This window comes from Mus musculus, chromosome 1 (genome assembly GCF_000001635.26).
Source record: "Mus musculus strain C57BL/6J chromosome 1, GRCm38.p6 C57BL/6J".
Lineage (NCBI taxonomy): Eukaryota > Metazoa > Chordata > Mammalia > Rodentia > Muridae > Mus > Mus musculus.
Genome location: NC_000067.6, coordinates 120,053,897 through 120,065,697, shown reverse-complemented (window position 1 = coordinate 120,065,697; position 11,801 = coordinate 120,053,897). Strand labels below are relative to the sequence as shown.

The 11,801-nt window shown below is 48.1% G+C and overlaps 1 protein-coding gene across 13 annotated transcripts in view; it reads right to left on the bottom strand.

The window, feature by feature from the left end:
* Positions 1 to 2,158: 2,158 nt before the first annotated feature.
* Sctr (secretin receptor) overlaps positions 2,159 to 11,801 on the bottom strand; it is a 56,661-nt gene continuing 47,018 nt past the window's right edge. For 8 of the 13 annotated variants that reach the window (XM_006529686.4, XM_006529683.3, XM_011248029.1 and 5 more), the window contains 5 exons: positions 11,357 to 11,426; positions 10,222 to 10,313; positions 9,178 to 9,304; positions 3,763 to 3,804; positions 2,159 to 2,586 (listed from right to left, as the gene is read on the bottom strand). In XM_006529686.4, the coding sequence (XP_006529749.1) occupies positions 2,416 to 2,586; positions 3,763 to 3,804; positions 9,178 to 9,304; positions 10,222 to 10,313; positions 11,357 to 11,426 (502 nt within the window). In that variant the 3' untranslated portion in view covers positions 2,159 to 2,415. Of the gene's footprint in view, positions 3,072 to 3,762; positions 3,805 to 9,177; positions 9,305 to 10,221; positions 10,314 to 11,356; positions 11,427 to 11,801 lie in introns of all 13 variants that reach the window. The other 5 variants (XM_006529684.4, XM_030254873.1, XM_006529685.4 and 2 more) reach the window with 4 other exon arrangements.

The following is an 11,801-nucleotide window of genomic DNA, read 5'->3' as shown; positions in this document are numbered from 1 at the left end:
TCCTCCAGGTTTCCATATCACCAGAGCTGGGAATACAAGCATACGCCACCATGCCCAGCTTAAAAATTAAAAAGAGACATTGGTCCTGCAGATTGAACTCCAGTCCTGTGCTTACAAGACAACTAATCAACCAGCTGAGCTATCTCCTGAGGCCGCAGATCTGAAGTTTTGCTCATTCTGTTGCCTCATTTCCAGTCTTTCTTCCCACCTAGAAGCAGATGAAATGCATTCTTTTATGTTCTATAAGATCCCTTTCTTAATCTTGTCATAAGGGTCTTTCCTAGGCTAGATGTAAAAACCTGTGGGGTTTTTTTTTTTTTTCAGTATTTTTTGTTTTTGCAATCAAACCCAGGGCCTTATACATGCTAATCAAATACTTGACCTCTGAGGACCCATTTTATTTTGAGACAAGCTATTGCCCAGGCTGGTCTCTATTTTGTGGGCTCACGTGGTCCTACTGCTCCAGCCTCCCCAAGTAGCATCTAATGAGATTTTTGTACATGTACATATACATACTCATGTGTGTACAGATATGTGTGCGTGTGGGCTCACATGCATCAGAACTCAAAAATCAACCCTAGGTAGCATTCTCCAGACTATATACCTCGTTTCTGAGGCAGTGTCCCTCACTGGCCTAGAACTCCCAAGTGTGCTTTCCTGGATGGACAGTGAGCCCCAGGAAACCCCGACCCTGCCTACCCAGTACTGGGATGGTAGGCCTGTACAGCCACGCCAGGCTTTCCCATGCGTTCCAGGGGCTGAGCTCCTATTCTTAGCCACTTCACCCACTGAGTCACCCCTCTAGCCCCTTCTGCGGTGACCTTAAAGATCTTTATTTTCTTATTACTGTGTATGTGTGCATGGGTATGTACATATCATGTGCACATGTAGGGCTTGGAGAACAACTCCCTGGATCTGCTGCTTTCCTTCTGCCTTTCCATGGCTTCCAGGGAGCCGACAGAAGTCACCATGTTGCTCAGCCAGCACTTTTACTGGTCGAGCCACCTCTCTAGCCCGTTTCTAGGCATCTTTATTTCAGATAGTCTCCCAGTGCTGAAGCTGGACCACTATCAACACAGAGCTTGGAGGTCCCCACAGCTGGTTGTTTTACTTTGGTTTTTCACTTTGGTAATGATCACTCATACCCAAGGAACGGTGAACCTGGGCAGGCACTCTCCACCTGAGGAGTTTGGACACTGTCTGGTTTTACCAAAATCAAAGTTCATCAACCATGCAGTCTGGGTCTCCGCCTGGGAAGGAGGCCCCAAGCAGCCTGCAATGTGCAAATGGGAGGCCATGTCTCCACTTCTGCCTGGCTTTCCCTGTTAGGTTTTAGTTTGGAAGAAGATTCAGACATTTCGTCCTCGTTCGTCCTCTCATGGAGTCTAGGAGCGCAAACCCTCGGGCATGGAGAGTCAGAGTTACAGAAGCTTAAAGCCCAGGGAGACGGACCTTTGTCCTTCCCTGTTTGAGAGTTGGGAAATCACCACCTGCCTCAAAGCCCAGATATTTAAAGTAAAAGACTGTGAACCAGGGCTCCATGGAGATATAGCTCAGCTCCCAGAGTGCTTGTCCCGGTGTGAACGAAGCCATGAGTCTGATTCCCAGGATCACACAAACCAGGTGTGGCTGGGAACACCTGTAATTCTAGCACCTAGAAACTGAAGGCAGGACAATTGTAAGTTCAAGGCCATCTCCAGCTACCTAGGGAATAGCAGACCAGCCTGGGTTACCGGAGATGCTGTCTCAAAGCAACAAGGCTTCCATATCGATGTCAAGTAGTTTGGCCATGCCTGGGGCCTTCGAGGAGCTGTCTCCCACCCACTGAGAGAGAGCACAGCTCACTTTCCTAGGCACTTAGCTTTCCATGAAGTCCTCCTACCTCATCAGGGTTATGTAACGAGAGGGGGTCAGATGCCCTATGGCTTTATCATCTTAATTTACCTTTGTCCTGAAGGCTTGGTGAGAGAGCTATGGGACAGACAAGATCTGTCTGAGGCTAAGGGTCTTGATTCCTCGTGTGTTCTGGGCTTCTGAGCTTGTTCTTAAAAGTGAGCTGGGATTTGGAGGCAGGGAAGCACCCTCCTCCTGCAGGGAGGAGTTGGAAAGTGATCTAGAACACACTCCTTCTCCAGGTAGCAAAGACTGACACACAGGCTAGGCTTTTCTGGATGTCATTTTATTTCTCTGCCCCTTCTGGGGCCGCTGAAGTGCTCTTCTTAGAAGAACTAGAAAGACCAAATCCCAGGCCTGTTTCCTGCTCCAGGATGACCTAGTCTCCTCTTGCTTGATCTCTGAGGAAGCTCAGACCTCGGGGACAGGCCTGTGCAGCCACTCGAACACAAAATGGCTACCTGGCCGATGTCCATCCTACCGAGCATCCAACCCTTTGTCTGCTGCTGGCTTGCTGCAGCCTCAGATGACATTGGCCCCGGGGATGCTCCGGCTCTGCTCAGAGGTGCCAGCCTTGGTGCTGTGGGTGGGGCCGTTGGTGGCGTTGCTGAAGGAGTTGCTGAGGGCCACAGGGCGCAGCGGGAACTCTTGGAGGTGCCACTGGCGCCATTTTTTCTGAACTTCCAGCTGCACCTGCCCAAGACCGCCATCAGCTGCAGCAATTGCTTGGGAGGGAAGGCCAGGCCTGTGCCTGGAACCCAACTCACTGGTTGGTCCAGCTGGTCCTGTTCTGCCGGGTCCCCTTGCCTAAAGGCCTCTGAATGACCATTTCCTGTCCCCTGTGTAGAAGGTACTGAAGGCCCCCTGTAATCTGAGCACTTGTATCGGTCTTTAATTTTTTTAAAAAATTATCTTTTACTTTATTAATTTTTTTGAGACAGAAGAGAGGGGGAGAGAGAGTGAGCGAGCAAGAGAACAGATGGTATTCTTGTGAGGTCAGAGGACAACTTGAGTTTCTCCTTCTACCACGTCAGTTCTGGAAATTGAACTTGGTTGTCAGTCTTAGGGCAACCGCTCTCACCCACTGAGCCATCCTGCCTGATCCGTACCTGCCGTCTTTCAACACTACCCTCAGAAAATGAGTGAGATGTATTTGTTCCACAAACGGCAGCATCGACCTGCACGAGTTGATGCAGGTTGAGTATTCCCATCAAACCCCCGACCCTAGCTCAGAATCCCTCTGGATCTGAGGATTTTCTCTGCAGACATGTCCTTAATGGTCCTCAATAGAACACTCGAGCCAGCCTCTGGATTCAGGTGTGATGTTTGAGTTTTGGGAAATATCTGAGGTCATTCCCATTCAAGTGTGTGAACCAGACAGATTGGCCAGTAGCCACAGAGACACTTGGCTTGTGTGCAGTGACTTACTTAGCCAGGGCCCATAACTAGAGCTTCATATCCTGAAACTGAAGCTTCCGTGCAAGGCCGGGGTGGTTCTGAGTGACCCATTTTACCCTTGGGAAGACGGCACTCCAGGTGGGAAGTGACCAAGTCACACACAAAGCAAGTATCAGAGATGCCAGGAGCTTGGCTTCTGGGGGTGGGGGGAGCTGAGCTCATCTGGGTTTGCCGAACTGGCCCACAGATAAGGAGCACCCAGAGAGCTTAGTAAAGATCACTTTACCAACCTCGGCCCAGAATCTACTTCTGCTGGCTCTGTCCTGGGGATATCGCCCAGGATGTGACTTAACATACGTCCGGGTGACTCTGCCAAGCAAGCAGACCTGTCCAGAACCCTTCCCATCCCTCTCCACCGCTCTCTGCAGGGAACTTCTGCATTGGAATCCCACGGTGCCCCAGGACACTCACCTCACCATTGAGGAAGCAGTAAAGGACAGCTACCACCAGCCCCTGCCAGAAGGAATTGGGTTAGTTCATATGCTGGGTTGCTGGACTTAGCTCATACCTCCTACCCTGCCCTGCCTGAGTCTGCCCCCAAGAACTTGAGAGAGCATGAATGTCTGCGAGCATACACACAGACACATGAGTAAACATTTCTCTCTCTCTCTCTCTCTCTCTCTCTCTCTCTCTCTCTCTCACACACACACACACACACACACATACATACACATACCTTGGAGAATTCCCTACTTTGGCGCCCACATTGCCCTGATGTGCCTGTCTTGTTGAACACAAATCGGGAATCATTTTCACCTATTGACCCTGAGGCCTGGCACGTGACGCTTGTCAGAGGTGATAAGGAGCTTCTCACTAAAGGGATGACCGAGATCCCCCGAATGGTAGAGGCGGCCATCTTGGACAGGAGAGGAGCAGGCCCTGAAGTATGTCCCTCCATCCCATTGTGAGGGGCACAGTCACCCTGTGGGAGATCCTGGGCTCCCAAGGCAGATGACCAATTCCTACTGAGGAACGGGTGTGTGGTAAGAGCAAAGCACGTGCAAATGCTGATGTGTTAGCTACCAGGGGCAGCTCTGTGGCCAGGCTCTGTGTCTCCTCTTCTGATCTGGAGGGGTCCAGTCTATCTGGACCTTTTATCAGTGCTCCTGGTTTTTCCGATGTCTGTGTTCCGATGGCGGGCCAGGTTAGAGATGTCTACAGTGTCTGCAGAGCTGTGGGAGATGTGTGATGGCTTGCTGTCAACCTGACAGGGGCTGGGATCTTCTAGGAGGAAAACCTCTGACCTCCTAGGCGATCCTGGTGAAATCCCCTGAGGATTTTCTAGATTAGGTTAATCAAGTCGGAGATGCTCCCCGAAAGTGGGTGGCGCTATTGCATCCAGTGGTGGGGGAGGGGGAGCTGAGGACCAGCATTCATCTCTCTCCCGCATGCTGATGGAGAGTACAGATACAGTGCCAGCAGCTGCCTCGAGTCCTGCTGCCATGATTTCACAACATGGACTGTACCCTAGAACTCTCAGGTCCTTGTCCAAGCATACCCTCTTTTCCTTACATCTCTCTTGCCAGGGTGTTTCCTGGAAGCAATCCAATCCAAATAACCAATCCAAGGGGAACCTGCTCCCTTCCTCCCTTTCAGCACACCTCACCACCCTGTCTTCCCCATCTTTCTGGATAATCTTCTTCCCCCAGAGGCTTTCATACACAGCTTAAAACTTTGGCTGGCCAGGCCTCTCTTCCCTAGTCCCTGAGGGACTGCCTTTAACTACTTACCGAGTTGAAGGATCCCAAATGGCAATGAACCTGCCCCTCCATAGTAGGATTAATATGTATAAATACTCAAGAATATTGTGTGTGAAAAAAAAAAAAAAGGCTGGAGAGATGGCTTGGCGGTTAAGAGCACTGACTGCTCTTCTGAAGGTCCTGAGTTCAAATCCCAGCAACCACATGATGGCTCATAGCTATCCATAATGAGATCTGATGCCCTTCTCTGGTGTGTCTGAAGACAGCTACAGTGTTCTTACATATAATAATAAATAAAATCTTTAAAAAAAAAAGGGGGGGGGCTGGTGAGATGGCTCAGGGGGTAAGAGCACCCGACTGCTCTTCCAAAGGTCCAAAGTTCAAATCCCAGCAACCACATGGTGGCTCACAACCACCTGTAACAGAGATCTGATGCCCTCTTCTGGTGTCTGAAGACAGCTACAGTGTACTTACATATAATAAATAAATAAATCTAAAAAAAAAAAAAAAAAGAATATTGTGTGTGTGTGTGTGTGTGTGTGTGGTGTGTAAGTATACATGCATTGACTGATGAAAGCCTAAAGCCAACAAGTCAATGCCAGTCGTTATCCTTAACTTGGTCTCTCCAAGCCTTTCTGAGACAGGATTTCCCATTGAACCTATGGCTTCCTGAATGGGCTAGGAAGGCAGGCTAAGGAGCTCCATGGATGTGTCTGTCTCCATTCCCTCAGTACTTGGGTTACTGACACCCCACCTCAGCACCTACATGAATGCCGTGCTTCTCACTCAGGTCCTCATGCTCCTGCAGAGAGCACTTTACCCTCTGAGCCCCAGGCTGGTTTTGAAGGGGGTAAGACTTGAACCCATGGCCTTAGACATGCTAAAACACGATCTACCATTGAGATACAAAGCTAGAACAATACTGGTGAGTTGTTGTGGTTGTTGTTGTGGTGGTGGTGGTTGTAGCTGTTTTTTTCTTAAAGATTTATTTTTGTTTATGTGCAATTATGTATATTAGTGTGTATGTGTGTATACTATAGTGTTTAGGTGCCTGTGGAGGCCAAAAGAGTATCAGATTCCCTGGAGCTGTTGTACACAATTGTGAGCCACCTGATAGAGGTGCTGAGAATCTAACTCGGGTCCTTGTAAGAGCAGCAAGAACTCTTGAGCACCAAGCCATCTCTCCAGCCATGGGCCACAGTGGTTTGTTTGTTTGTTTGTTTGTTTGTTTGTTTTATTTTGCTTTGTTTTGTTTGTTGTTTTTTAGACAGGCTCTTGCTACATTGTCTAGATGGTTGGTGGATGCAGGTTCATTCTGCTCTTCTCTTTGGTAGTGGTAGAAACTTTGATATGTTTATATATGAATATACATATGTATATGTGGGTACATATACATATTTCCTGATGTGTTTATATAATAAGAATGCACACATACTTTTGGGGACCGAATCTCAACATTCATCTTACAAGCCACTGGCTGGCTTGGAATTTGTAGTATAGCCAAGGCTAGCCTAGAGTATGATGCTATCTTCCTGCCTCTGCCTCCCGAGGGCTAGGACTGCATTTGTGGACCACATGTTTTTAATGATCTTTATTTATAATAAAGTGGAAAGCATTCTCGTTTTTTCATTGTTTTTCAATCTCATATTCCCAGTTCTGGGAACACCAAGTCCCTATCTACATGAGAGGCAGCTCTGGGCCCCCCAGGCTCTCTGAATGCTCACTACTCACTTCAGTGGTCAAACCAAATCCTTCCAACAGCTTAGATGGGACCTCAAATCCTGCAGTCAATGGATGGATCATAGTGAAGCCATCATTACAGATGCAATAGGACCAGGATGCTGGTAGGGTCAGGGAAGCTTCTCAGAGGAGGGTACCAGGCACAGCCTGGGGGTAGGGTCTGAAATAGGACAGAGGTCAAGATCTGACTCCCTGTGTCCCCAGTGAGGCATCTGCCCTGGAATGCAGAGCAGTGGCAGGAGCCCATCTCAGCCTGCCCAGAGCAGAATCCAAAGCATGAAGCGAGGGGCAGTCTCTCTTCACTCTGAGGCTGAAACAGCCCCACTAGGAGGGCTCTTCCAGAGGCTGGCTCCGCTGGGAATGCTAGCAAGGAAAACTTAGTGGGAAAAATGTCCTCCAGCCCTAAAGCCTGATTGCAAGGCTTCTTCAGGCAAGGAGCTTCCTTTCATTGGTATATTGTTGTGTGTGTGTGTGTGTGTGTGTGTGTGTGTGTGCTTGCGTGCGCGTGTGTGTAAGTGTATGTAAGTGTAAACTCATGCTTGCATGGATTGTACTTGGGGATGGGACCTAGGGTCTCAAGTCTGCAGGGCAAATGCTCTATTAGTGAGTCACACACCAGATCCATCGGCTTTCAGCTAGTGGATACTGTTAGTCCTCGTAAACAAACCTCTTGCTTTGGCTTCTGGAAAGCTCCAAACCCAGGCTGACCTCAGACTTGCTATGTAGTGAAGGATGACCTTGACCCCCTCCCCCCCCCTCCTCCTCCTCCTTCTCCTCCTCTTCCCAAGTGCTTGGATTACAAAGTACACTAGTTTATATTCTGCCCCCCCCATAAGTCATCTACATATTTTTTTCTCAGTCTGTTGTTTCTGAAAGTGACTTCGTGTTATTTTTGGAAAGAAATGGTTACAAGCAAATAAATAAAGTAACAATGTGAGGCTCCAGACTCCAGTTAAGATTTCTTCTCCCCATCTTGTTGTTGCCTTAACAGTCACAGCATTTGGTGGAGTAGAGACGAGTGCCCTCCCCCACCTCCTGTCAGATGATTCTGGTTAAAACCCAAATAGCCAGGGGCTGAGAAGATGGCTTTGTAGCTAAAGTGCTTGCTTTGCAAACACAAGGTCCCGAGTTCCATCCCAGAACCCATCTAAAATATTCAGGGCATGGTGGCATACTAGGGAGACAGAGACTGGCAGGTTCCTAGCCTACTTGGTAAGTTCCAGGCTACAGAGAGAGCCTGTTTAAAAAACAAAACGGAACAAAATACAACTAAGGTAGAGAACACCTGAGAAATGTCCCCTGGCACACTCATTTGTGCACATACACACATACTCACGTACACCAAACACACACACACACACCACATACATCAAACACACATACACACACATATATTCACATGTACTCGAATATACACTACATACACACAGCACATACATACACACATATACAACACACACACACATAAATACACACATGCACATACACACACACCACACACACCACGTGCACATACACACCACACATACACGTACATATACTCACATACACTCACACACACACACACACACACACACACTCTCGCCATCCACACGCATTTCCTGCTCCTTCAGGGTAACTGGAATCCAGCCTGAACTCTCTTAACTGATTTTAAGCAACACGCTGACGCTGCAAGTTTCTAATTTCTCAGCTTTGGGCATTTCCTCTTGACTTCCCAGTAAGAAAAGGAGGGATCATCGGCCCGCCTGCGACTTTAGGCAGCGTGTGCCTCGTGGTGCTTGGGAATGTGCTGCCTGCTATGGTTGTATAACACCGTGTACGTCACGCTGGGGTGGTTTTGCCCTGCTTTCTCCCAGCAGTCAGCCTCTCCCATTTCCAATATGTTTTTACTATTGGAGACTCAAAATCATAAGGTCCTCCCCTGTGGCCCCTAGATCATCACTGTATGAGACTTTCAGGCTTGCTAACTCTGCAGCCTCATTTCTCTCTAAGAAAATTAAAAGCTCTCTCTCTCTCTCTCTCTCTCTCTCTCTCTCTCTCTCTCTCTCTGTGTGTGTGTGTGTGTATGTGTGTGTGTGTGTGTGTAGATGAACTCATGTGCATAAATGTGGAGGTCTCAGGTGTCTTTTGACTTTTTATTTGACATAGGGTCTCTCATTGGCCTGGACTGTCTGTCTCCAGGTAGGCTAGGCTAGCTCACTAGTGATCTCCAGCGATCCCTCTTCCACCTCATCATCACTGGGATTTTAGGCATGCACCCCATACAGACTTTCTGTGGGATCCAGTGATCAAACTCAGGTTCCCATGCCCACACAGCACTTTACTGAGTGAGCCATTGCTCTCGTCCTGAGGAGTCCTCTTTTAAGTCGCAGTTCCCAAAACGTACCTGGAAGGAGCCCAGGGCCAATTCAAAGAACAGCTGGACCTCCATGGCACCCTCTGGGGAGAAGGCGAAGACAATGTAGTGGATGCCAAAGAGAGGGATCAGCAGGAGGGTGGACTTGGCCAGGCGCCTGGGGACAGAGGGACATGCTGACACTCCTGATCTACCTCAGCCCCTGTCACAGAGAGCTCGGTTCATCTAGGGCCTGACCACTTCAAGTTCGGCTGCAAAGTCTTTGGATATTTTTTCAGTTTGGGGGGTTTTGCTTGTTTTTCTGGATCTGTTTCTCCTCTGCCTGTCTATCCATATTTGTCACTTATTTGTGTACCCATCAGCTATTGATCTAGCATTTATCAATCATCTTCATATGTACCTGTTTATCTATCAATCATTTGCTTATCCACCACCTATTTGTGTTCTGTCTTTAAATGTTTGTATCCATATCTGTCATCCATCTGTATAATTACCTATTTACCCACTTACCTATGATCGGTGTATTTTGCAGTGCTAGGTGCTGAGCCCTGGTCCTCACTCACACTAAGCAAATATCCTGTTATAGAGCAACACCTCTAACTTGTCTCCATTTCTCTTAAGTCCCGCATGCTCGTCACGTGGTGAGAACAATGCTTGCCAGATTCCTGACCAAACCTCAATGCTTCTGGTCACCCAACCCTGTCAGTAACATAGAAATAAAACTGTACCAGTATATAAATCAGACAGATGCCTGTCCTGTCGCTGCTGTGCTTAACAAACAATGCCAGGGTCTATGGAGTCCACGCCATCTCAACACCTCTTACCCACTTCCTCCCCCTCCCAGCCTTGCAATGCTCAGATCTCTCTGCTTGTAGGTTTCCTGTCTGATTTCCTGGTTTCTCTCTGCACAGTGCCTGAGGTTTCATACTCAGGCCCAGTTCCACCCACCCGCCCTGGTCACACCATAGCTATGTCCCCCGCCTGTCTTCACACTTAGCACTCTGGAGTGAACAGCAGGCACTCAGTAGCCTTGTTGACTGCCCGGGCATGCCGAGCTCTTGGCTTTACACTTACTTATAATGGTGTGTTTCATTTCCTCTTGTTTCTTGAGTTCTAAGTTTTCTCATCAGGATTCTTAGAATGTTTATGAAAAAGATGAAATTGATCTGCAAAGCAAAAAGGCAGGGGTCGGGCTGAAGGTGTTTTGGTTCCTGAGTCCTCTGTCCTGGCCCTGACCCCTAGAACTGGGGACAGGAAAGACACCACAGCTAGAATGGCAAATCACAGCTGTTCATCCCTGCACTCAGAGTCCCAGTGACATAAATAAATCTAGACACCATGGCTGGAAGCAACACACATTGCTGTCCAGGGTCCGTGACTCATGGATCTACGCAACTGCCAGACAGATCACTCAGTCGTGGGCGTGGAAGCCCACGTGTCTTGATGAATGCAGGCTTGCCTGAGCCATGGGGGTCCACTTGTATTTATTTGTTTATTTATTTATTTTTAAGTTTTATTATTATATTTGTGTTTTCACTCATCCATTTCTGCACACACACGAGTGTATACACACACACACACATGCACATGCATGTCTGTGGGGGTCAAAGGCTTACTTCAGTAATAGCTTCTCTTTCTACTGTGGGTTCTGGTGACAGAACTCAAGTGGTCAGTTTGCACAGCAAGCACTTTTTCTCATGGCGTCAATGTGCCAACCCACCCTCTCCTCTTTGATACAGCATGTCACGATGTAGCCCAGACAAGCCTCCAACTCTAAATTCTCCTGCCTCAGTCTCCTAAGTACCAAAATTGCCTTGCCATACTTGGAATGAATTTTCTTTCTGTTTGTTCCTGTTGTTGCTGTTGTTGTTGTTGGGTTTGTTTGTTTTTTTTCCCTTGGTGGGGGGTGCGGTATGTTTAAGGTTTTTGTTTGTTTGCTTATTTATGCCAACGTATGAGCTCTAGATCCTGTGAGAGACTCTGCCTCAAAAACTGAGGTGAATGCCTCCTGACAAGTCTCACCCATTTCCTCCTGCCACTCTTTAGGGAACAGCCTGCTGACCACTGACCTCTGACCTCTTCCATCCTGCAGTTTATACCTTCAGGCCCTTGCTGGGAACTCAGGTTCCAGGCTCTCCAACCCTCAGGGTTACTTACTGGTTCTGAGTTCCCCTACTTGCCCTCTGTTTAGCAGAGGCCAGCCACTCACCACGATGGACAGAATCACAGGCCCTCGAATGACCCACCAGATGGAAGCGTTGGAGTTGATGTCCCAGCATCTATGAAGGAGAGTGTAAGACATCATTAGAGATGGGTAACTAGGCTGATTGGCAGATGTGTTCCCTAGTGAAAACCCGAAAGGAGGAGGTCTTTATGCCCTTAGGCATCACAGCAGTTGCTCACCTTTAAGATCTCTTCCTCTGGGGCCAGAGAGGTAGCTCAGTGGTTAAGAACACATACTGTTCTTGCAGAGTTCCTCAGTTCAATTCCCAGCACCCATGTAGGACCGATCACAACCACATGTAACTACAGACCCAGGGGATCCAATGCCCTCTTCCTCCCCCATGGGCATCTGTACTCAAATGTACATACCCTACATGTATAAACATAAGTTTTAAAAACTTTAATCTTAAAACTATGTCTCTCCTATATCC